This window comes from Coturnix japonica, chromosome 7 (assembly GCF_001577835.2).
Source record: "Coturnix japonica isolate 7356 chromosome 7, Coturnix japonica 2.1, whole genome shotgun sequence".
Classification (NCBI taxonomy): Eukaryota; Metazoa; Chordata; class Aves; order Galliformes; family Phasianidae; genus Coturnix; species Coturnix japonica.
In genome coordinates, this window is record NC_029522.1 from 30,770,835 (window position 1) to 30,796,346 (window position 25,512).

The window sequence follows — 25,512 nt, forward strand, 5'->3', positions numbered from 1 at the left end:
AAGATCGACATTAACAACTTGGGGAACTAGTTGCTGTTTTATTTGCACATGTTGTGGTTCTAAAACCTGGAAGGATTCCTTTCCATAAATGTCCAATATATACAAAGTAGTTTTCAGGGGTAAAAATACGAAGAACTCTGAAGGTCTCTGAGAAGCAGCAGTGCATTCCGTGCAATTAAAAACCATAAATTATTAACCAACATTTGCAATCACAAGCCTATACATAATATACAAAGAACCCACGTCAAATCCATTTATTTCCACAAAGGGAAAAGGGTTTTCTCCACCACGGGAGAGCTGCTGCAAACAAAGCTGTTAGAACACAGGAAATGGCCAACAAGTTCTGCAAAGTCTCTCCCTCACAACGTTGCTTTTGTCGCCAGCTTTAGTGTGACCTGAGAACAACACCCACGCAGACCGATGCTGCCCCGCTGTCAGCACTGAGCTGAGCAGAGCTCACCTGACTCAGCACAGAAGTGCTGAAGGGTTCCAGCAGCTCTGAAGGAAGCAGACACGGGCAGCACGAGCACAGAGCTGAGTGAGCCGCCCCTCAGCACACAGAGTTTACAGCAGTAAGAACACTTGGAGCTGAGAAAAATAACTTACTTAACTACTCTGTTAGTTTGGCTTCACAGTCTTTGCTATTGCACAACTTGATCAAGTTTTCTTTCACTACCTGAAAGAGATATGCATAGCAACGGCATAGAAATCTCTCTAATGGGGAATAAACAATCCTACCAGTTAAAAAGAAACCAAAGGGGGGAGTAAAACATGATACATTTTGATCATACAGGGGTTAAAAACCTTCTATAGTACAAAACGTGCAGCTCCAGGATAAACTCACCGGTCAGAAAACTACGCTCAGTGGAAAAACTTGTAACAAAACCCTCCTTACTCAGGAGCTCTAAGCAACTACTCAGCGCTGTCGTGGGGCGGTGACCTCCATCGGGCCCGCAGGGTTCTCATGATGCAGTCTGTCATGCTGGCGAGCTTCTCCTGCATCTCAAACAGGCGGCTGCCGGGGTAGCTGCGCAGATCTTCGGAGGTGAGCTGAGCAGCGAGCGCATCCAGCTGGCTCAGCAGATCTGCAGGGGGAGGGCTGCTGCTGCTCAGGGCAACGGGCTCACCCAGATCTGCAAAGGGAGGAAGGGCAGGTTGTCAGGGGGTTCAGCCAGAGCAGGACCCCAACAGTGGGATGCTGCAGTTTGGGTGGTGTTAAACAACACATTGAAACAGTCTACAGAGTATCAGAGAGCTTCTGATAAAGGCACCCCTAAGAACTAAACGCTGCCCCTTCTTTATAGGGATCTGCATTGTATTTCAGCACAGGTAATAAAAATAAGGACAGCCATCAAAATACTCAGTGTTATTCACAGGCTGCCAGCGCCCTTCCAGATGTGTTGTCCCAACAACGGTCACTTTAAGTCACACACTGGAGTCATTCCTGAGTTCTCCATTTTCTGGCCAACCAAATGCCTCAAGCGCCTCATAGGAAAACCAGATTCCTCTGCTTGAATCATAATGCCAAACCCCAGAATTCATGTAAAATAAACCCAGGCCCCAAAATCCAAACTGGGTACCCTGGGAAACGGCCAGATCACCTGCAGGCATCTCAGCCCTACAGTTCACTGTGCAGCTCCTGAGCACACCCAGACCTGCAGCACCCAACAGCTCTGGAGGAGCACGGGCTGAAACGAGCAAAGCAAAGAACTCCAGGTCCTGCTGAACACAGAGCTTCAGGGTGTCTCCATTACTGCAGGGTGTCAGGATGTGATTAACTCAACTCATCCCTTCAGACCACGTTGCAGGTTTCCCAAAGAAATCGAGTGCTCCATTAGCAAAGAAAGCAAGCAGTGACAGCCAGACCCCAAGCAACACGCAGACAAGAGTTACCTGTTGCAAGTTTTTCCTCATCCACAGGAGATTTATCCTCTGTGCTGTTCACTGCTTTCTCCACATCTTCGAGCGCTCCGATTTCTTCACACCCTCGGGATTTTACCTGAGGATTTTTCAGAGAGAACAAAGACGAGGCACGTTCAGCTACACAGCAGGATGCGCTTTAACCATACAACAAATGCAGTCATTGCCACTATGAGTGTCCAAACACTGCACCCCAAATGCCCGCCTTGGGCAGATATCACAGAATCACAGATTAAAGTGGTTTCACTATTAAGAAAATTACTCATGACAAGTGTTTGTTAGTAGTTCATGAGGTTACTGCTGGCTTCTGGGAATCAGGGTGAAGCTTTACCTGTTGCTCGTGATATCCTCTGAGAGCTCTTTTAACATTGGAAACCTTAGGAGAACGGATGGGGAGAGTTTTGATTTCTGATGCTGTCAGAGTACTGAGATCTCCCACCGTCTTTATGTTCTTCGCTCGAATGAGCTGCCCCAGACCTCTGGAACTGCAGCAGAGAAAAGCTGGTCAATTAATGATGCTAAGATTCACCTCCGTCCTCCTTGGTGTGGTACAGCAGGACAAGCTCTTACATGAACATCAATTTACATTCATATAAATAAAGAAAAACAAAACGAAAGTGACATTTTGCTGCTTGCAGAAGCACAACTTCTTGCAGCATACCCCAAACCCATCAGGTAGTGGTGCTATTCTGAAGGCCAGTTAAACCTTAAGTAGGAAGAGAAGCAGAACACAGCAGGAAAATGCCATTCAGGGCAGTTCCCTCTACAAGTTTGTATTCTGTCATCCAGATTCAGATCTGAAGACACCCCAGCTGAGCTCCTGGTGTTTGTATGGCTGCAATGCAGACCTGACCCAGAAATCCCACAGTGCCTGCAGCACCCCAAAGCAATACTGGGACGGCAGGACCTTCAGCCAACCCCTTCCATACACTGGAAGCTCTGACCACTTTCTAACAGACCATTATGTCCATCTGCTCTGTTCTGCTCTGTGAACCTTTCACAGCTTCACCAACAGCCCACCTGAGTCATCCCAAGGCTGCTGTGAGGAGAAGCAGGGATACGGTTTTGCAGAAGACATCCACAATTCAGCACTTCTTGGTCACTGTTAAGATCCACTAAGGACTCTGCTTCCATTAAAATCACGTCTTCCAAAGCAACGGGGCACTTACCATATATTTGATGTGATCTGAGGTAAAATCACATCAACGGGTGCCTTACAGCCAACCAAGGCTGGATACACGCATTCCGTAGGGGCAGGCAGTGACTCCTTCACCATTTCTGTCATCTGAAATAACACAGAAAAATTATTAGATTAATGATCACACGACTGAATACGAGAAAGAGTAAGAAACGTGAACCAAAGCACTTCTTACTAAACACTTCTTTGAGCTCTTAAATTTAGGGTTACGAGATCCTGGGGACAGAAATCCTTTGGTTGGAGTGGTAACATGCTGGATAGAAAAAGAGGAAAAAAAATCTCTCAGGATTGTAAGAATTCAACTTGTTTTAACTTTTTAGCTGCCTGGATTAGAGCATGTTGGCCTGCAGAGCGACAGAACGAGCCACAGAATAAACCAGTTAACAGCTATTTCTTAAACTGACCCATTTTCTCCCCTTTGCAAAGAACTACAGGCATCTTACAGGCTATACAGACGTACAGGATAAATCACTCCGAGGAACTGAAGACTTACGACATGCAAAAAATACCTGAAAAGTTACCTTGGTCTGAATATTAGATAAGATTTTAAGACTTCGTGAAGATGGTGAAGAATGGGATCTAATGACAGGACTTTTCCTGTCTATGTCATCAGCCAGTCCTTCTTGATAAATGGGGTTTGCAAAAGAGACCCGACGGATCTGTTGTCAGAGAGAAGCAGTTGTTATAGCATGAACCACTACAGTCTGCTGGAGAGAAAAGAACTCTGAAATGGATGAAGTCACTGAAATCCCTGAACACCATCCAGCCCACGACTGAAGCCACAATTAAAATGGCTTCTGCTGAAGGAAACATTCTGTGCTTCCTAAAAACCCATTGGTAAGATCCTGATTTGGCAGTGGCATTTGTCCCACTGCAACTCCTGCAGGCAGAGCAGCCATTGGGGCTGCTCTGAAAACAAACCTCCCAAGCTCCCAGCAATACAACCCCACTGATGTCTGTGCATTACAATATCTACAGGTCTTTACCTTCAGTTACCAATGAAAAAATTAAGTGGCTAACTGGATGTGTGTGGCACTCACTGCACTACAGGCACTGTTCCTATGGCCTTATGAACGGAACGAACAAACTGCACAATACCTTATTAGCAGGCGACAAGGAATCGTCCTCTTGGTGCCTTTTTACTCCTCTCTTCAAAATGCTGGTGGATGGAGAAGCTGAAGGAGACCACGTGCAGCGCGCCTGCACACCGCTGGGGCTCTCATTAACCGAACTGAAAGAATCCAGACCTTCTGGCTTCTGAGGTGAATCCGCACTCTTATTTTCTACTACATCTTTGTTGCCTACAGCCTCGTTCTCAGGCACTGTAATTTCAGCTTCCAGCACTTCCTCCCTCATCTCATTATCTGGAGTAACACAAACGTCCTCCATAGCGCTCTCAGCTTTCTCCTCCATGCTGTCCTGATTGCCTTCTAGCTCATCCATCTGCTTTGCCTCAGGTTTGCTACCATCAGCCAACACCTCAGGGATCTCCTCCATTTCCCCATGCCAGCTTTCTTCTCCCTTTTCTACAGCTGCCTTTTCTTCACTCTGATCCCCTCCAGCCACAGAGCTGTCACTGGGCTCACCCGAAGCACACTCAGACACAGACACACACTGCTCAGCTCTGTCGCTCTCATCAACTTCTTTCACTTTTATTTCCACTCCAAGATCACCAAGTTCACCTGCTGCATGTGCTGGATTCTCTGCCTGTTCCTCCACAACACCAGAATTTCCCTGCAGATTATCGTCACACGTTCCTTCCCCTTCCACGCTGAACAGACTGGATTCCTCAGCAGGAGGCAGCGGTGTGCTCATGGCACAAGGTGCGATGGACAAGCTCTCCTCCAGGTTTGAGCTGCTGGACACCTCTGCTGCACTGACAGCTGTCTGAACTGGTGTGGTCTGAGGCTCCACCAGCTCACGAGGATCCTCATTTTGTGACTCGCCGAGTGATGTTTGCTGCTTCACCCTTTTCAAGCAGCAGTTGCAGCTCTTTGCTTTTCTCACCCTTTTGCTTCTCTTGTGCTGGCAGTGCTGCATTTGCAAAGAGGAGAGGTCACTCCCTGAAGTGTTTGCTCCTTGTACGTTCTCAGGCTGAACATCCAAATGCTGTTCCACAGAACTTTGCTTTTCAACACATTTATTTTCCTCTCCTTTCAAAACTCCCTCAGACACATGCGGGTCACTGACAGATTCTGCCAACATACCAGCTTTGCTTTCTTCCACATTCACACTCTGTGTGTTGGGTGAAGCCTCTGAGCTTGCAGACCCCTCAGCTTCTCCAGCACCTGCAAGCAGCATTTGACTTTCCACATCAGGTGGTGCAGACATTGGCACCACATCTGTGCTGACTTCACTGCTTAGTTCACTTTCATTCACCCCCAACAGATTCTTACTTTCATCTACTTGAGGAGACACCTCCTGGCTTTGGCTTTCTGGCTGCACATCCCTCCGTTTACCTTCAAGAGAATCATTTTTATGTTTTGCTTTTCCAGATCTTTTCTTTGAATTTTCCTTCTTGGTCTCAGAGCCATCAGCCTCTGCGTTTTCTATGCTGGAAAGCAATCCTTGTGAGCTCCTCCTGGTGTGGTATCGTGGCCGTTCCCTTTTCTTCTCACCTACTGTACCTGAGCTACAGTCCTGACTTTCTGTGTTGCTCTTCAATGCATCTTCTGACTTCCTAGCACTTCTGTTTGCTTCCTCACCAGCTCCCTTTGGAGCAGGAGGCTCCTTTGAGCCCATCTCCTCTGCAGCACTTCTCTCAGACAGGCCACTTTCTTTTTTCCTCGCATATTCTGAGGCTTTCCCACAAACCACTTTCTGCTTCTGGGCTGCATCCTCTTTAGTCTGGGGCACCTTCTTTTGCAGAGCTCTTTCATCTTCTTTACGTTTGTCTTTCTTTTGGTAGCCATCTTCCTTATCCTGACTGCCTGCTGCCATTTCTGCACTTTCTGACCGTCGTCTCGAAGAACGTCTCAGTATTTTCTGGCTAAGAGACGAGTGTGTGCCCTGACTGCCATCACCCGTTACCTGCTCAGAGGGCACAGCCGTCTTCGGGGGTGTATTTTCTTTAGAATCCACCTCAAACGCCCGGACCTTTTCTATTTCTGCTACTACACCCTCAGCTTCTTTGATTTCTGGTTCTGCAGAGCTGACAGGCTGGGGCTGAGCAGTGAGAATACGCTCCGTGTCTTCCACTGAGCAAGATGAGTCAGGATTATTTTCCACGCTATTGGAACCAAAAGACTCTCGTGCACTTTTTTCCTCTTCTGAGTGAGCTGACAACTTGGACTGTTGATTTCCTTGCTGCTCCATTTTACTCTGCCTGCGTGTCAGCCTTCGTTTTGCAGCAGAAATCTGCTCAGCTTGTGAAGACTTTTTATTCTCTTCCCCAGACTTTCCTGCCTTATGACCAGTCTTGCGCATGTTTACATCTCCCTGTTTATCTGGTGTAGGAGCACTTCGAGACATCTCTGATGCACTGTTTAACGCTGAGGGGCTGAAGGGCCGGCTCTCTGAACTGTCAAACTTCTCCAATGTAATAAAAGACTGCCGTCGGCTGACAGGCTGTGGTGTTCCAGAGATCACATCGCTTGAAGTAGAACTGCTACTGAGAGCTGAAGTGTTTTCATTCCCTGCTAAGGATTCCTTCGAAGCCGTTTCTGTACCACTTTTTTCTAATCCCTCTCCAACCGATGACTCCTCTTCAATGATTCCAGTTCCATCATCCCTTTGCGACTCTCCTTCACTGTTTAAAACTGAGCTCATCTCTAGGTGATCAGCAAACTTCTCTTCCTCATCCTCCGGTTTGCAGTCCCCCGTGATTCCATTTGAATCAGCAATACAGCTTTCGCTCTTTTCATTTTCTCCCTGTTCCAAAAACAGCAAATTCTGGTTTTGCTACTGTATAAAAAATAGTTCTTCAGATTACCTTATGATGTGCCCCCCAGTAGAGCCACAGCAGGCTGATGCTGGCAGAGCCCTGCAGCCCATCTGGGCCAACCCCTGCTGCAGACTTATCCTAGCAGCTCCATGCCCCTCTTGTGCTGGAGGCCTCAAAAGCAGAATGAAACACTTGTCATTTTCCCCTCACAAAACACTTTTCTCCCTCATAAAATTTACTATTTAATCTCCCTTGAGCCCTTGCAGCTTCAACTGAAGCAGCTCGGAATAAGGAAGCACAGCTCAACTGTTTAAATGCACAGTCACCAAAGCAATATAGGTATCAACAGGAAGACTTTTCTAAGTCTGAGAAGAGTTACAGGAGAAGATGAAATATTCAAACTACACCTGCTGGCAGGAAAGGTTACGGAAACAACAGGTCAGCAAGAGTTTCCTAGCTTTAGACTTGCAGAACAGCACTACAGTAAGTCACAGCTCAGTCTGTGCTGCAGCTTTATATTAATTCCCTGTAAGCCCCACATGCCTGTAGCTCTGTAACAAAACAACTTAAATACACCCTCATTAAACCGATCACACAAATCCTTGTGCCTTAAAATTAAGTTTAAGTGTTCAGTTAAGGACCCTTTGTTATGTGAAGTAGAACACAGCAGAAGGAACACTGTGAATGGTATCAGACTGGAACCTGTTTGATGGGAGTGAGACAAATCTCAAGAGTTATGAGTGTATGCCATAGTTAGGTAAACCTGTGCCCTAACTATGCAGAAATGAACAAATAAGAAGCCCAAGAAACAACATATTCATGAGATTCTTACAGGTTAAAGAATATGGAAAATGAAACCACTCCTGCCAGCAAATACACCTTGGGTACGTTTTGTTATTGGGTTTTTTTTTTGGCTTTCCAAAGGATTCTAAAACGTACTGATTAATCAAAGACAGCAATCAAGGAATTTTGCCATTACCTGAGCTACAATTACAAAGAAAGCATTATTAACACGGTTATAATTCTGATATCTTATAACTCCCATTAGACATTGAGAAATTACCTGAGGATCGTTATTGATATCTTCTTTGGCTTTTTCTATTAGAGATGACTTTTCCCTAAAATAAAAGTTAATTTAATTAGAAGTGCTCAGAAAGAAAGAAAGAAAGAAAGAAAGAAAGAAAGAAAGAAAGGGGACCCCTTTAATGCCTATACTGGGCCCCCTTACTTACAAAGAATCTTCTTGGCTCTGAGTATACTGGGAAAATAAGGTAGTATCTTGTGATGAGTCTAAACTGTTGTACATAGCAGGAATACCAATTCTGAAAGAAAAGCAGATGTGATTAAGTTGGAATATTAAAAAAAAATACATTGGATGAGAGTGGGTAGTATGATGTATCACAAGACAGCAAGTTCTCGTTATGAAGTTGACTTCTAAACTCTTAAGACTACTCAAACAGCAACATGCATTACAGTATGGATTGCTGTAAAAGAAGCAATGCAGCATGTACCGAGTATCAGGAGACTCTGTAAGCACACATTCCACTCCACACTCTGGAAAAGAAAAGACACAGTATTGCTATCTGCCACGGCAACCTCACAGTCCAACTAGAAAAAGAAACAAAGCGGATGTGGGTCACCATTTATCCCCTGAATTGAGAACTACAATTTTCACCCGCACCAAATTCAGTTCCAGCCATGCTTATGGGTGTGTGTGTGTGGCTAAAGAGCTGTGGGCAAGATCCCACTCAGCAAAGAACTCATCATCACAAGCTGACTATGTAACCCAACTGTGTTCCTGTAGAACACAGCTGTATGCAACATTTGCTTGTACTCTTCTAGTGAACACCTGCCTGAAGACCCTACTGTTACTTTCTTGAAGAGAAAAAGAAGATAATTCTAAGATTCCCTTCTTACTAAGATGAGTTTTTGGAATACCCTGATTTCTGATATACTGCTGACATAAAAGATCTCTTTCAAAGCTAAGAGTCCTCCCTGCAGGTCAGGTGAGAAGACCCTTTTAATTCCACAAGTAAGAACAACATCAGCTTAAATCATGTTGCAGAGTTGTGAGGTACAAATGTACCTCCAAGTAACAGACAATAAAGCATATTTAATCCAAGTAGGAAATGTGGAACAGAGAATAACTCGATTGCTTTAAGACAGCAAAGCAAGGAACTTTGTTAGCTCTAAATGTTTTAGCTTGAAAAGAAGATGAGGAAATAATTACACACAGTAATCTGAAATACAGGAACTGAAGTTATGTCTATTTGACGTATCTAATACAACGTTTCACATTAAGTTTAAATGAATGACAAACCTCTTTGACCTAAGCACTTCTTTCTGATGTTCTGTCAATATCCTTGCTTTTGGTTCTGGGGGAATGAACACAAAATCAACAGATCTCTCCTCTTCCAGAAGTACGTCACTTTTAGGCTTTGAAGCTGAAAACTCCAATTTCAACTACAGAAGGATTACAAAAAACAAACAACACCTGGATTAGAAACAAAGTAGTGGAATGGAGAACTGCTACATAGCTCAGGTGGAGCCATCCAGAATGAAACAGCTTTCAGATAAGCACAGTTCTCTCAGCACACTGAATCAGCACACATCCCTCAGCAGATGCAGACTGCACTGAAAGAAGTCCTGGACATGACTTAAGGATGCCAAAAAATAAGCCAGCATCCTTCCTTGTTCTCAGGCATATTTACCTATTTTGAGAGCTGTCAACTGCAGATGCAGGAAGGAATGCAAAAGCTCTGCCTGTTCGAGCACGACTCCTGCCACCTTAATCTATCAGGAGCTGGTTTAATCACTGAATATATGGCTAAGCAGAAAAATCAGTTAAATCACAGCAGTGCTATGCATGGCTATAATGCTGCTTGAAGCACTTGTTCCCTCTGCATCAGCATCATGCAAAAACAAATGCCAGTCCCCCACAACCTAAGCCATTCTATGACTCTGCAATCCATTAGGCAGCCTTCCACGATCCTTCTTTAAAACTCAATCTGTAAACTTACCAGGGAATTCAAACAAACAAACTAACTAAGTGTGCTCTACAGGTCAGTTCACAAGAAAATCCAAATAATTTATTAATTCTAGCTCTGAATTTCCAACAGAATAACAGATTTTGATTGTCACACTTATCAGAAAACACCTCACCTTGGCAGATGTGACTGGCACATTATCAGGCTCATCTTTTATTTCATTTTTTAGTTCGCTTGTCTGGGCCAATAAAGAATCTCGTTTCTGACCCAAGTTCACTTCCATCCCACTCAGCTTTGCATCCCATTGGGAGTTTTCTGCCTATTCAAATAAAAGCACAGTGAATACATTGTACGAAGCAACTTCAAGCACAAATGTGATGTATTTGTTACTACAGCTGATCACGTTCATTTTCATCTAAATTATGTAGAGAACATTAAAAAATATGTCATTATTTTGAACAAGCTCATAGAATTTCAGATTTAAAGTGCATTAGGAGAGGCAGTTCAGCCTTCTGTGTTTATACAGCATTGTTTATCATCCCAGACACGAAGTAACTGCAAGCCAATCTGACTAAAAATCAGAACCGACCCTTGCAGTATATATAATTCCCAGGATGTTACAATTAAACACCAACAGAAGTCAACAAAATATTTACCTCCTCAGAGAATGGGCCGCTTTGTTCATCAGCTATCTCAATGCTTTCAAAACCAGGCAGCAAGAGTGGCATTTTCTGTTTGGCTTGACTTAACACAGGTCTGCTCAACAAAACAATTCGGGCTTATGAGAAGCATGCAGTAATACCAGCAGGTACCCCAGCTGACAGTACAGGCAGAATGTGAATTACACCCAGAATAATGCTAACACATGGTACGTAACCTGAGATCTTTCTTGAAAGTATTACAGCTCACGGCTGTAGAAGTAAGTTAAATGAGTCTACAGAAAGATTACGGGGCATATAAACAAGAGGGACATTTGCTGTTTACAAGGGTGGATGGTGATAGGACGAGGGGGGGGATGGTTTTAAACTGAGACAGGGGAGGTTTAGGTTGGATCTTAGGAGGAAGTTTTTCCCCCAGAGGGTGGTGACGCACTGTTCACAGGTTGCCCAAGGAGGCTGTGGATGCCCCATCCCTGCAGGCATTCAAGGCCAGGCTGGATGTGGCTCTGGGCAGCCTGGGCTGCTGGTTGGTGACCCTGCACACAGCAGGGGGTTGGAGCTGGATGAGCACTGTGGGCCTTTGCAACCCAGGCCATCCTATGATTTCTTCAACACTCTTCCAAGCTCTCTAGAAACCACATATTTACATCTCCCTGCATAAGTAAGCAACATACTAGCTATGCTTTCTTTCCTCAATCATGTCCTTCACTAAGTATAGCCCTTACACACAGAGAAGACCTGCTTAATGCTGCAGTGACCTTCATATACTTTGTTCCAGAACAAGTCCCACACAATGTATACAGCAAGAGAAATGTATCTTACTTTAATTCTTCAGGGTAAGTCAAGGATGCAGCTTTAGCAAATGTCGCGTTCCAGAAGTTGGCGCACTGCTTGCGTATCTGTTTGCTCTTATGCTGAAATATCACACAGAGCAATGGAGAAAGCTGCTCCAGCAGCTCACTATCATAGCAGCCCGTGCAGTGGGACTGTAAACACAGGATAATCTCAACCAGGAGTTTTTCAAGCTGAGGAAGGGAAGAAGCAATATGTACATATGTTTTAGGCTTTCATTCAAATATTGCACATACTCTCTATTTAAAACATGCGATTTAAGACAGACAACAGGCAACAACAGCCCGAATAAACCAGTTTAGAAACCACACCACAGAACACGTCTCACTAAAGCTTCCTTGTCTCAGTTACTGTTCAGAAATTAAATCTCTACCTCCACTATGATTTTGTTCAGAATCCAGGATGAACAGGAAAACCTCACCCAGCCCTCACAGCTCCCCAACCCCAACTACCTCTCCACCAAACTCACCTTGCTGTTCAGATTACTGTATGGTTTAGGTACATCAGCGAGCCTGCCAAAACAAAAAAAGGTATGAAATATTTTGCACTCATTTATCCCAGAGGTTAAACGTAGACTCTCAATCACTGCACGGTGGTTTTGATACACAACTCCATGAAGTAATGCTGTGAAACAAACCCCCTGCACTATTCTTAGGTTTCCTGAACTAAGTATTTAAAGGAAGTTTATCACTGAGCTTTCACTGGTGGACGTTAACTTCAAGAAGAACTAACGGAAAGATTAACAATAATTACAAGTGTTGGGTTTATTTTTTATGTTTTTTTTTGTTGATGTTGAGGAGGCTCCCACATCTGTATTTGCATGTGCCTTCCCTCCAAAAAATACATTCAGTGCTCATTTCTCCTATTTAATGAGTAACCGTACAAAAGATGACACTTGAAGCAGGGCAGATGAGATGGGAGATGGACAGATGGTGTTCAGTCCAACCTCACAGAGGAGCAAATGGATTCTTGCTGACAGGGACTCAGATTTTAGACTACAGCAGTAGCAGCCCTGCTTCAAATGCCAGTTAACAGCCACAAAACCACATTTACAGGCTGACCAGAAGCATGCTACCCCCTACCCTCCCTCTTCCCAAGAGGCTGGAAGCTGTTCTCCATTCACCTCCTTATCCTGAACAAAGTCTTGACACCCTGTATCAACTACAGACCAGAATCCATCCCCTGGCAGCCCACCAAACCCATACTAAATCCCATCCTATCCTAGGAAGAAAAGCCACAAAGGATTAAAAGAAGAAAAGCCAATAACAAAACAAAAAAACAAAGAAAATGAGCACACAGCAAACACATATTTCTTCTCTAAGCTTAAACACCGACACGATTCTACTGCACTGCAACTAGTTTTGATTCAAGTAGAAGGGGCCCTGAAAGCCATCAAACTTTGAAGCTGAAAGCTTTTCCTGTCATAGCATCAGCCTGGCACTAAAGCTCTGAAAAACCCTGAGCCACATTTAAATACACAGCGTGCTACAGACCACACGGTATTTCACTGCTATGCAGCAATGCACTGAGCTCAGTTTTCCAACCGTTTATTAAACACTCACTTGGATTTTTCATAAAACACTGCCAGCGGTTTTGACAAAACTGCAAACATGGTCCCAATCACTGAAGGCAACGAAACGTGGCTGATGATGTTGTGAAGAACAGCAAGAACTGAATGACCAACAGAGACCAGCGGTTCTGGGCAGCTTTCTTCAGAACTGAGAGCATGGAAGGAGTCCAGTAACATCACCAGGAGCTTGAACAGGGAAGAGAGCTTCCCAAGGGGCTCCCTTTTCTTCTTAGACCAGTCAGTAGGTGTCTGTGGAGCTAACATTAGAAAGAAATATAAGTATTTTCCTATACAACCAACACACATCACAACAAAATGCAACTTAACTTCCTTTCTACATAGAAAGTTTTGATCTAGATCTAATAGGAAACATACACTTCCCAGTGCGTAACTTTATCCCACTATTATAGACTCAGCTCTCACCCCAGTGACTGTTTTTAAGCATCTTAAACGCTTCCTTGCAGAAGAGAGCAGCCTCACCAGAGCTGGTAGGTGTAAATCCAGGTGAGGGGAGATTTCAAGTCTCAATCAGAGTGAAGTTGCCATCTTGTTTTTGCTCACCAATATTCCCCATTAAAGCATTTAAATCTTCCAGCACCCCGACATTACGTCCTATTACTATAAGACAGTCAGCTAGGGCAGAGAACGTATGATAAATATCAAGTTTTACACTGAATTAATTCCTTTTGGAAATCATTTCTTTAGAGTTTTTTTGTCAATTCCTTAGCTAAGATGCAAGGTGTACACCGACTACTGACATCCCACAGTCACCACTTCTACCTATATTAACTAATTTTTAACCAAAACTGAAAGAAATCAATGGAAAACCTCAGGATTCAAGTATTTACTTACATCTTTTTTTTGGCTGATATTTAATGCCATAGGGTGCAAAGTTGATGCAGTCCACCATAACTGCCACAACGTGGGTGAGACCATCCAGCATTGCAGACATCTGAGGAGGGAACAGAAGTTGTCAGCAAAGCCCAGACAAGCTACAAGGGCTGAAAAACAGTGCTGAGCACAGCAACACTAAATAGCTTTTAGGTTTAAAAGAAGGCATGAAGTTGTTGTGCATTGTCAGGTGAGATCAGTTTGCATAAATGTATTTTAGAACAGACTTAAGATTCAGACTTCCCACTCTGTACAATACATAAGCATACATATGATCTAAGGAAGAGAAACAGTAACAGGCAGCTGTAAGGTATACAGGTCGATATTAAGGCAGGACAAGCTACCAAACCTCAGTGTGCCTACATTCAGCCACTGGACTCAGCCTGATCTTCAGTAAACTCACTGCAGCATAGCAGCAAGATTTTCACTGAAAGAACTACGTCCAGGAAGCTTTAAGCCAGACACAAAACACCTCTAATTACAGCAATTACTCCATTAAAGTTCGTAACAGATTCTTGCACAAGCCTGTCACTTCAAACATTTGCTGAAGCACTTCTATAGTTCAGTATCACTGGTTTATACTCACTACTGGAGTTTCACCTTCTAGCCCAGATATTATTTTGGCACACAGTTCATCACAGCACAGGTTTTCTTCTGCTGTTGCAACCAAAGCAGCACAGCGAGCAAATGCTCTGTACAGGTCTGACCAAGCACGCAGCAAGGATTTCATAGTTGGCTTTATGAACAAAAAGAGAAAGGCTGTAAGTATCAACTTCTGAGCATCAAGACTCGCTTTAAGTGTTCTGCTATCAAAACTTGAGCTTCAATCTCAAAGCAGTGGTCTAATGTATGCACAAGCAGCTCCGCTCTGAGATGAGCTGCACTTCACAGGTTTATTATGACCCACACTGCTTCTGATCAGCATTAGTACTGACAGTTACCTGTGGAAATTCCTCAACAGGGAAGATATGGGACACTGGTAGCAACAGAGCATTGTAAACAGCATTGAAGTTGTGCTCCAGCGCATCACCTTGGTTTACTTCATTAGTCTGCAATGAGATAATACACTGGTGAAGCAAAGTACAAAACTTCAATGACAAATTACGTTGTTCTGAAGGCATTTGTTTGGAACATGGAAGTTGCATGAGCTAAACAGCCAAGTGTGTTTTTAAATCAGCTACTCCTCCATTCTTTCGGAGCTCATGTTGATTTTACTATTTAAACAGGCAAAAAGTACTTTAAAGAAATACCAGAATAACCCCTTAATTAAAGGAAAAGAGAGTATGGAAAATGCGTGTTCTATGTATTCTTGTTGCAGTGATGCCAGCAACCTACACAAAGACACCTCACATAGCCTGTGACGGATACTCTCAATGTTTTTACATCTCATATGTGTATGATGGTTAGCTCAATGTTTCCTACATTGCAATGTACTGAACCTGTTGAATAGGACTGCTGACATGACTGCAAACATTCACACTCACACAGCTCATTCCAGTCCCATAAATACTACCACAGCTCGTATGATTTTAAGGATCACCACAAGCAACTCCTAAAAGCACATCAAGAAAAAATATAAGCACAGCTTATACACAGCTTGTGGTGGCTGTTTCTTGGGGTGTGAGAGAGTGCTGGGAAAGAGAACAGAAAAGTCACTATACCCGGTTAATCCAGTCAGTCAGTGGGTGAACAACAATACTCCACATCCTCCAAAGATGCTCCTTGTTTTCCACCTGCTTGGCGTTCTGATTAATAACACACAGCACAGACTCACTGAAAGCCAGTGGAGACGTAGGTCCAGATAAAACATAACGCATAAGAGTTTCCAGAATGATGAAGAATCTGGGGAAGGAAAGTTGGAAAGGTGAGAGATTTCTTCAGCTGAAGTTAGGAAAAGAATTCTAGACAGTCTTCAGCTCTAAGGGACTTCGTTATTGAAACAAAAACCCGTAAGAAGCAACACATACCTCTCATCTGTCACACACCACTCCAAGAGGTTGTTATGGAAAGGCAGCTGAACTAAGAACAAAGCTGGAGTTCCCTTGTAAAAGGAATTGAAGATGTCAAAACAAGAAATACATTAATCAAATTAAACAGCTGTCTCACTTCAGTGCACACGCACCTTCTGTAAGCCAGGGATTTACAACTGTATGAATAGTTGTCAGAACTGTAAATTCTAACACTTCAAAGCAAAAATTAAAGGCAAATACTGGAGGACAAAACTTCTGCTTAGATGGGATTATGAGGGAAGTACAACTATACTGCAACCAAATTAAACACCTTTAAAAAGCTACAGGCTTTGCAGCCCTTAATCACCGCATCCTTGTCATGACATGTGAGGACAGGTGAACATCATGCAAGCACTGCATACTGTGATACAAGTACAAGGAAGGCACAGATCTGATACTGTACTCTGCACATCTGCATCACGACATCCCAATCCTCTGAACCACAAAGACAGGCAAGGAAGGAAGCCACACTTACATTTAAAAGATCCATATCAGCAATCTGATAAGCTGGAGATCCCAATACTTTCGGAGGTAATTCCTTCACAGTAATATCAATGAGGGACTAAAATATGGAGGGGAAAAGAAGAAAACATCATGATGTCTCTTTCTTTTGAGGGTACCACTGCATTATGCAACACCACATTACTTCCCCTTAGAAAAAAGACAACAAAAGGTGCTGCTCAGTCACACCTAAGCTCAATGCTGCTGCCAAGTCTGAAAGATGAATCTTAAGAAGCCCTCAAGGAGCAGCAGGTCATCAGAACAGAGCAGTGTGACCTTGGTCCTTAAGAGGCCACTCTGATAAATTAATCTGATAAAAGATGCAAAAGTCTACCACCAAGCACAATACAGAGGATCAAATAGGAATTAGATGACAAGAAGTAAAAACACAACCCCAACCTACCAGTATTTTCTGCACAGGAAGTGAATTTGATCTAACGATGTTTTTTAAGGCCTGGAGCAACATAGTCAGTACTTCGGATCCTTGCTTTTCTTTCTTATTGCCTGTAATAAAGCATACTTGTAGTTAGAGCAGAACAAAGTAATGGTCACCAACCATTATTTAAAGCATAAATGTAATGGACTGCAGGGCCATAAGAAATTGTGTGTGCATTTATAAACATATATCGGATCAACAATCAGGTACCAGTCTCTCTGAAAATCAGTATAACCCGAACATTTCAATTAAAGAATCCCTAATTTACACCTTCCTGTTATTAACATTCAACTTTGGCAAGTTCAAAAAAGCTGCTATGTGAAGTTCTGGATGCATCCAAGCAACACACATTAGCACTCACACACTCTTAGCAGCAATGAAACAAGTGTTTCCTAAAGCCAGCAGTGACACAAAAAAACTACACTTCTTACCTGACTCAATAGCTGCTTTCACATGTCCATTTATGTCCTTCCAGATATTATTCAGCATAGATTCTGCAACACAATGAGACTCCTATTAACTTTGCAATAAAAACATTAAGGAAAGTTTAAATACACACTGGGTTAAACAACTGCACTGATGTGAGCAGGAAGTGAAATAAGCTTCAGAACTGAGTTCTAATCAAGCAATGTGAGCAGTGGAATTTTACAGAAAGCAACCATTTCTTCCTTATGTTTTCCTCCCCAATATTATTTGCAGAAAAGCAATAAAATCACACCACTAAATTCTTACCAGGAACTTCTTTTCCAATTGCAATAAATCCATCCTGAACTGCATTTATAAACGTGCTGGCGTGCTTACAGAAAAAGGATGGGCTGCTGATCAGGGGCTGCTGGAGAGGCTCTAGGAGGAGAACAAAGCCAGGTCTGTAAATGTGTTATTTCACTGCCTACCTTTAAGATAAGCCTTAAAAAGAAAGCAGCAGTGTGCAAACTCAAAGCTTTTCACACAATTAAAAACAACCTCCAGAATTAAGGATGACAACAAACACAAATACTTAAAGCATTTTATGCTAAGGGATGTCTTTTTAATCCAACAAAGTGATTTATTTTACATCATGCAGAAGTACACTGAAAAAACGTAACTCACGTACCTAAACTAAGCACGAGTTTGTTTCGCTTTGCAAAATCCAAAACTTCTGGTCCCATCAAGAAGTGAAGCAGCATTTCAATTCCCAGAAGCTGAATGGAAGGAATTGCCACCTGTCCTGCAGTACTGGAATTCAAGTTCATCCTTGGTGTGGCTGGACTTGGAAACGGATAAGGACCTAAGGAGGGGGAAATTAAGAATAAAAATGTTGCCTCGTATTTCATTGATAGCACATGGGAGGAAAGATCCAGCAGACCAAAATCCCACACCAGTAACAAGTTATAAGATGGGGTTGGCTGGAGGGACCTCCAGCAGTCTGATTTTCATTAGACATTTCTATTCCAAGTAGCATTTAACAACACAGTAATAACCGGGAGTTTTGAAAGCATGTGCCTTCCAAAAGCTGCATCAAAGCTATGGCCACCAGACTTGGTTTTGGCAACAGAAGTTGCCAGGGAAGCTGTGGCTACAGAGCACATCAGAAACACTATACTACACACACACACAACCCAAAAAGACCCACACAATGAATTTGAGGCTACTAATTATGGCAGTCTAGAATTACATATGCTGAGTGCTAGGCTTTCCATGCAGAGGAGAGGAAGTTCCTCATCACACACTTAATGTAAAGCTCAGTACGACTTTACACACGCTTGCAGTAAGAAAGTTATTGATATATTCACAATCACTGAATTACTGTTCAGAAATAGTACTGAAAACATCCCAGAACTGAGACTGGGACAGAGGGGGAGCATTTACCAATAACCAAAAAACAAAGCTTCAACTCAAAGCTCCTTTGCAAAAGTGAATGCAAAGTGGGGACATGAAGGACTGGCCCTCCACACAGTTTGATGAGCATTATTTTGTAAGCATGGGATGCTGCCTGCAACAGCCTCAATTTTAACCAGTGTAAATCATTACCTCTGGAGATGTCTGCATGCTCATCTCAGTAACAATCCAAACAAAAAAGCACAGACAAGTCACACAAAACACCTCCAGCTCCTGCATTAAGGATACAGGTGAAACAGGCTTGTCCTTCCATACCTGGTTTCTGTGGAGGGTTTGCTAAATTGGGAGTGGATGGCACACGTGTGGGAGTTCCTTGTAGTGCAGCAGAAGAATCCACACTTAGAGTGCTCTGGATTAACGGTATGCAGACCTGCAAAGAGATACCAAATGACAATGAAATGAGTATGACAAACAAGCCATAAGCCAGAAAGAAAGCATGTACTGAGAGTATCGGACTGTACTGCTGTCCACAGCATCAGTTTTCAGTGTGCTTACCATGGCATTCCTAAGACTAAGTAAAAAAAACACAAATGGATAGAGAAAACAGAAACTCGTGCTAGAAACGATCCATCTGTACTCTGTGTAAAAGGGGAGGTAATTTCTTATTTACTTTCAACCTGAATTTGATTTGATAAAACTCAGAATCCTGGTAGAAGCATTTTCTTCAGTATAATGTGAGCGGTAATGAAACACCTGGGTCATTCTCCTGTCATCTCTGTCAACATTTTGTCATCTTTTCCATATGTCCTCCCTATGGTGGACTCCCTAAGAGCACAGTGATAGGACAACCCAGCTCCCATATGACCTGCCCACGTCTGTTACTGCTGAGCACCAAGTGCAGACTTCTACTAAGATGCCCTTATCCATGCAAATCCATTATCAAAATCTTTTAGAACTGAAAAACCAATTGCAAGCACATACAATATGCCATTAACACGTATAGCATACACCCACAAGGCAGCCTTGGTTCCTTATGTTTAATTTTAATAATGAACTAGAAAAGGGAAAAGCAAGTACAGGAAAAGCTATGGTAAGGAGCAGACTTAGCAGAATTGCTTAATTAATGCTGAGCGTGCAAAACCATGGCAATTTTCAGCTGTATTACCTGTTCGAAGTTAGCAGGCAGCTGAGGTCCCAGCCTCATGAGCAGATACCACCAGACCTCCAGCTTTGTCAGTGCCAAAGCCTCTGTCCTCACGTGGATTGAGCTCAGGGGCTGCATCAGCAATTTCAGCCTTTTAGCACTGCACAAAATATCTTGTAGAAGGGGAAAAAAAAGGTATTTTTAGCAATGTCATTAAATGACAAAAACACTTCTCAGAATTAAAATCCTTTGTAACCACACTCATCTCCCAGACTATTTTACTGCTCTGAGAGTTGTCTGGAATGAGTCTGAAATTAGAAGGCATTTTCAATAGATTTCAAAAAGGGAATTTTCCTCCACAGCTTCAGAATTCTGAAGAACTGCCCTCCCCACAGTTAATCCACGCAGCACAACATCAGATCTGCATGGTTTTCACCTCCACTTCACTGCTGACAGTTTGGCTCAACTGAAGTGTTACAAACAGAGCTATCTAATTTTATCCATTTCTCCCTTTCCAAAGATAGTGTTTCCATCACAGAATCCCATAATGGCCTGTGTTGCAAAGGCCCACAGTGCTCATCCAGCTCCAACCCCCTGCTGTGTGCAGGGTCACCAACCAGCAGCCCAGGCTGCCCAGAGCCACATCCAGCCTGGCCTTGAATGCCTGCAGGGATGGGGCATCCACANCCCAGAGCCACATCCAGCCTGGCCTTGAATGCCTGCAGGGATGGGGCATCCACAGCCTCCTTGGGCAACCTGTGAACAGTGCGTCACCACCCTCCAGGTGAAAATCCATACTCCTTCAATTACATAAAGTGACTACACTCAAAGCAATTCAAGTTAACTTTTTTTAAAATCTACCTGGATTTAGAGCAAAGTTATCTATGAGACTCTTCCATGCAATGAAAGCTATTTTCTTGACCACGGGTGAGCCGCTACGGAATCCAAGTTCTTCCAGCTGCAGCAAAGAATTGATGAAGCTGCCGCTACGATGCAGAGTCTGAAAACAGATAAAGCCACCAATTGTTACACTGTCAAAAACACACAATCAGAACTCCTCAGAGAAGCAGAATCACTGTTTTTCTACTTACCTTCCCAAGTAACTTGACAAACAGAGGCCACAGCTTTAATACGTACGTCTCATTTTTTGTAGAAAACAATTTCTGAAGTTCTGCAATCAATTTCTGTAGGCAGAAAGAAAAGTCTATAAAAGGAATACATTCAAATCATTTTAAAAGCTACGTCCTCAAAGCAATGACACCTGCAAAGACACAACCGACCTGTCATTTCTAGATCAGAAAGGTATCACTTTGCAGCACACAGCATTTGCTGTTGAGTCAGTCAAATGCTGTTATCACATGGTTACCTTCTCTCTTGAAAGGATGAGCTGGCTGCAGTTACTGATCCTTAATTACCTGTAACCTCTCTAACTTGTTTAGCGTGAAGTAAGGGGCATGAAATTGCAGTGCATCGCTTATGATCATAAGGAAGAAACCTGATCATGCAATTATGGCATCACAGAATGGTTGGGTTGGAAGGGACCCCAAGGATCATGAAGCTCCAACCCCCCACCACAGGCAGGGCCACCAACCTCCACATTGATACCAGCCCAGGCTGCCCACGGCCCCATCCAACCTGGCCTTGAACACCTCCAGGGATGGACGGGGCATCCACAGCCTCTCTGGGCAGCTGTGCCAGCACCTCAACACTCTCACAGTACAGAACTTCCCCCTGACACCCAAACTTAAATCTGCCCCCCTTCAACCTAAAACCATTTCCCCTTGTCCTGACATTGTCTACCCTTGTAAAGAGTTGACTCCCCTCCTGTTTATAGACTCCCTTTAGGTACTGGAAGGCTGCAATGATACTACTTACAGACTAATGCTGTCCACACAGGTTTTTAAATATTTTCCTCAATGAGAACTATCAGATATGGTTTTTGGTGGTTGTGTGCTAACCTTGTCTTTCTGTCAGAACTGTTGTCATCGTGAAGTTGCTGCCAACACACATTGGGAGCAAAAAGCAGCTCTCTAGACAACAAGACAGACCCCCAACCCCTGATCACTGCTGTTTTCTCTAGACAAAAGGCACAGCATTTCCACTTACCGTGGTCATCAGGTGCTCAGTTACAGCTGCCACCTCCTGCTGTTTCTGAAGCAGCAGTGGCATGCCTATCTCCAGAGCAGTGGCACCTCGTAACTGCACTTTGTGAGCTGAATGGACGACCAGAGGGATGATCAGCTTTGCCCACCTCACAGCCTCTTCTCCCATCTGGGCTGGAGCTTGCTCTATTAAGCTGAAATCAGAAAGCAAACAGACATACAGCTCACATACCCAAAGGCAGCCTTAGTATTACCAATTAATGTTCCAGTTCAACTTGCTTTCATGCTTTGGGAATAATCAGTGCTCTCATGTTTCTAAGCAACAAGGAAAGACATTTTTAAGCATAAACCCATTCAATGGCCAAGAACTTCCCAACCACATGGGAAACATAGGAACATAATGTAAGAAGGGCACAACAGGCCCCACACTTACCGTATAACAACATTCAGTGCTTCGTACTCCACGATCATAGACTGTACATCTCCTTTAGTAAGTATGGTTTCCAGCGTAGAAATAAGACTGGACACCTGAGGAAACAAGAGACCTCAGTATGAAAATATAAGTACTTAATGAGCTGCTGGAATCACACAGCTCCATTTCCCATTATAGAGCTCTGTGCCTGGATCACGACAGCTCTGGTTGTAAGATCAGAGCTCCGACCAAGCAGGAGCATTCATAACATTTCTCTGCCATGCTGCTTTGCTGGTGTCACACAGAAGCACCAACACCACAGCTTCAGCCTCAAAAGCAGCAAGAATTTATCAGCTCTTTCCCCTCCTTCAGAAAACCCTTTCAATTCTTCCAAGAGCTCATGCCTACGTTTCCCATCAGATTCAAAAGCCACTGAGCGGACATCAGCCCAGAGATTGCCATTCTCCTCTCCCTCAAAATGGAGCTACTAAACCATTCAGAGACCTACCTCCTTTTTGATAATTTCTGAAGGAAACGTCTGCTTAGAGATCACCCAAAGTGCTCGAGTGCGAGTGTTTTTGTCTGAAGTCTTCAAGGCGACGCTGTTCAACGTGGAAAGCAAATCTTCTACCTCAGATGCTGAAAGCAGAACACAACACTCATTGCTCACATACTTCTACTTCTTGGCAAGCTTCAGGTCACTCTGCTCATTTAACATTACTAGAACAAGTACATCTACAGCCAGACTGAGTGTGACTGAACGCCTTAAAGATCTAGAACTGAAGGTTCAATACCGAGTTATTCAGGACTTGTGGGATTTCAAGTGAATACATCAATTTAGCGCAAAGTCAACTCCACTGCTGCACTGGGGTATAAAACAAACCATTAAGGTCTACAAAAGGCTTCACTGGAGTCTCCGTCCCTGAGGGGCTTAAGAAGCATCTGCATGTTGTACTGAGTGATGTGGTTTAGTGGGGAAACACTGGTGGTAGGTGGAGGGTTGGACTGGATGATCTTGGAGGCCTTTTCCAACCTGTGTAAGCTGGAGCTGAGCTCACAGCAAGCTGATAATACAAGAGCAACACCAACACAGAGCATACATGCTACTAGGAAGACAGATGAAAAACATGTATTTCTTTAAATTCATCATTAATGAAGCCTAATTTCTTACAAATGTGACCCTCCTGGCTAAGTGGCCTCAGATCTGAGAAACATAAGGTCACAAACACTCTTTTGCTATCAGTGCACATATACTTTCCATCCTGTCTCTGTCTCTCCACCTGCTTTCTAACACACTCTATGAAATTTGACTGCAGTTTACCAACTAGTTAAAAAAAATATATACAATAAACTTAAAGCACATGCTAACAAAGCAATAAAGAAAGGACCATGGTACAGATACACCTCACACCAGCAATGGCACTGAAATCTGTTTGCTTACCGGATAATTCAGAGGTGATCTTTGAATTAAAAACACAGAACCCCAAGGCCTGTAACGCTGCATTACTGAGTTCTGAATTTTCACTACAAATGTGAGCCTGGAAAAAACAACAAAATAAAGTTATTCTTATATATCTGTGTGTCCCAAGTCACAAGAATAGATGGAAAGCATCAGCTGCCTCAATACCAACAGTTCTGCTGAATGAATGCTGTCAAAAGGCAAAGGCTTGATGGAAAATGCACTGCGTAGGAAAGCTTTCCTGTTTGCACACACCACCAGATCATTAGAGCAATCAGAGCTTCAGAAGATGTTTCTGATCTCTGCAATTTAGGCACCCTTACTAAGTACTCACTGCATCAGTTGTTCTGTACTTCTTTGTTTGTTCACGTGCCACCACCTGACTGCTTTAAAAGATAAGAAACGTGGGGGGAAAAAGGTGGTCACAATCTTTACACTAACTGACCAAACAGAACAGAACGATCACTTCTGGAAGATGTTATTTGGCTGCACAGCACGTACCTGCAGCCCCTCACTGAGCTTCTCAGCACTAATTTCTAGCAGCGTGGATAAGCTTTGCTCATAATGCTGGACTGTCCCTCAGACTGACATCTGACTCTTAGCCACCAACCCCAAACATCAAAACATACCTTGGGTTTGTTCACTGAAGTAAACCATGGAAAATCCAACGGGAAAGACATACCTTAAATATTTTGCTAAGCCGAGGAAAGTGTTTCCTGACGCCTGCAACGAACTCTTTGCCATCCCCACCAGACAGGCGGCTTTAAGGGGAAAACAAGCAATGCTTTAATGTTATAGACAGCATAACTTTAAACTTCTCACACCCAGCTCGTTGGCTGGCTTGGGAACAGTAATTACCCAACTGCCCATGGGATGTTAATGGCAGGAAGCTGAGCGGCACGGGGGGCTGCACCAACACAAAGTGAGGGAGAGGGGAGGTGTGAGAGGGAAACCCTTCACACGGAGAGGCCGCGGCCCTGCACAGAGCTGTGGGCGCCCATACCTGGAGGTGCCCGGAGAGCGTGGATGGGGGCTGGAAGGAAGCGCTCCGGGGTTCTGTGATGCTGAGCACGGCCACACAAGGATGCTGCCCGACAAACCCACCCGCCCTGAGGCGGCTTCTGTTCGGCTCCGGGCAGCACCTCAGGGCGGGGGGGCCCAAAGCGCTCCCAGCTTTAAAGCCACCACGGAGCGGAGGAACCGCAGTTCAGAGGGGTCAGAGCAGCTCATAGGGTTGAACCGCAGCTCAGAGGGGTCAGATCAGCCCCATCCCCACGTTCCCCCGCCGCCCCCGCTCAACCCCGGCGCTCCCTGGGGCCGCCCCCCTCAGACCGCGTGCGGCCCGCGCTCACTTGACCAGAGAGAGATGCGCGTCCGTCAGGTCCCCCACCGGCGCGGCGGGATCCTGCAGCGTCTCAAGCAGCGGCCGCAGAGCCCCGGTACCGCTCATGGTACCGCTCATGGTTCAGCTCACGGTACCGCAGGGCACGGGCTGGGCCGGGCCTGCCGCCCGCTCCGCGCGCCCCGCGCCGTTTCCCGGGCCAAGATGGCGCGCGCGCGGAACGGGCAGAGCGAGCGCGCCGGCTGAGCGCTCTCAGCCAATGGGAGCGCGGGAGGGGCGGGGCGGAAGGCAGGGCCGGGTGCAAAGGGTGGCGCCGCGCGCTTGAACCG

The 25,512-nt window shown here is 44.3% G+C and overlaps 1 protein-coding gene across 4 annotated transcripts; it reads right to left on the minus strand.

Moving 5' to 3' along the window:
• Nucleotides 1–18: 18 nt before the first annotated feature.
• On the minus strand, nt 19–25,411 carry RIF1 (replication timing regulatory factor 1). 4 transcript variants are annotated; one of them, XM_032445930.1, is made up of 35 exons: nt 25,194–25,411; nt 24,524–24,602; nt 23,824–23,920; nt 22,891–23,021; nt 22,404–22,498; nt 21,975–22,164; nt 20,960–21,052; nt 20,730–20,868; nt 19,890–20,041; nt 19,040–19,154; nt 18,000–18,173; nt 17,639–17,749; nt 17,338–17,400; nt 16,874–16,974; nt 16,445–16,531; nt 15,928–16,001; nt 15,622–15,802; nt 14,902–15,009; nt 14,547–14,696; nt 13,922–14,021; nt 13,062–13,326; nt 11,969–12,011; nt 11,470–11,672; nt 10,645–10,744; nt 10,164–10,307; nt 9,322–9,464; nt 8,234–8,323; nt 8,065–8,119; nt 4,217–6,988; nt 3,628–3,777; nt 3,294–3,371; nt 3,090–3,205; nt 2,252–2,405; nt 1,894–1,999; nt 19–1,133 (listed from the first exon to the last, which is right to left on the minus strand). In XM_032445930.1, the coding sequence occupies exons 1-35, from the start codon at nt 25,301–25,303 to the stop codon at nt 913–915; spliced, it is 6,990 nt and encodes a 2,329-aa protein (XP_032301821.1). In that variant the 5' UTR covers nt 25,304–25,411; the 3' UTR covers nt 19–912. The 4 variants fall into 4 exon arrangements, with proteins under 4 accessions (XP_032301821.1, XP_015724522.1, XP_015724524.1 ...); XM_015869036.2 differs by having other exon boundaries at nt 3,640–3,777; nt 25,194–25,303; XM_015869038.2 differs by lacking the exon at nt 3,294–3,371 and having other exon boundaries at nt 3,640–3,777.
• Between the last annotated feature and the right edge of the window lie 101 nt (nt 25,412–25,512).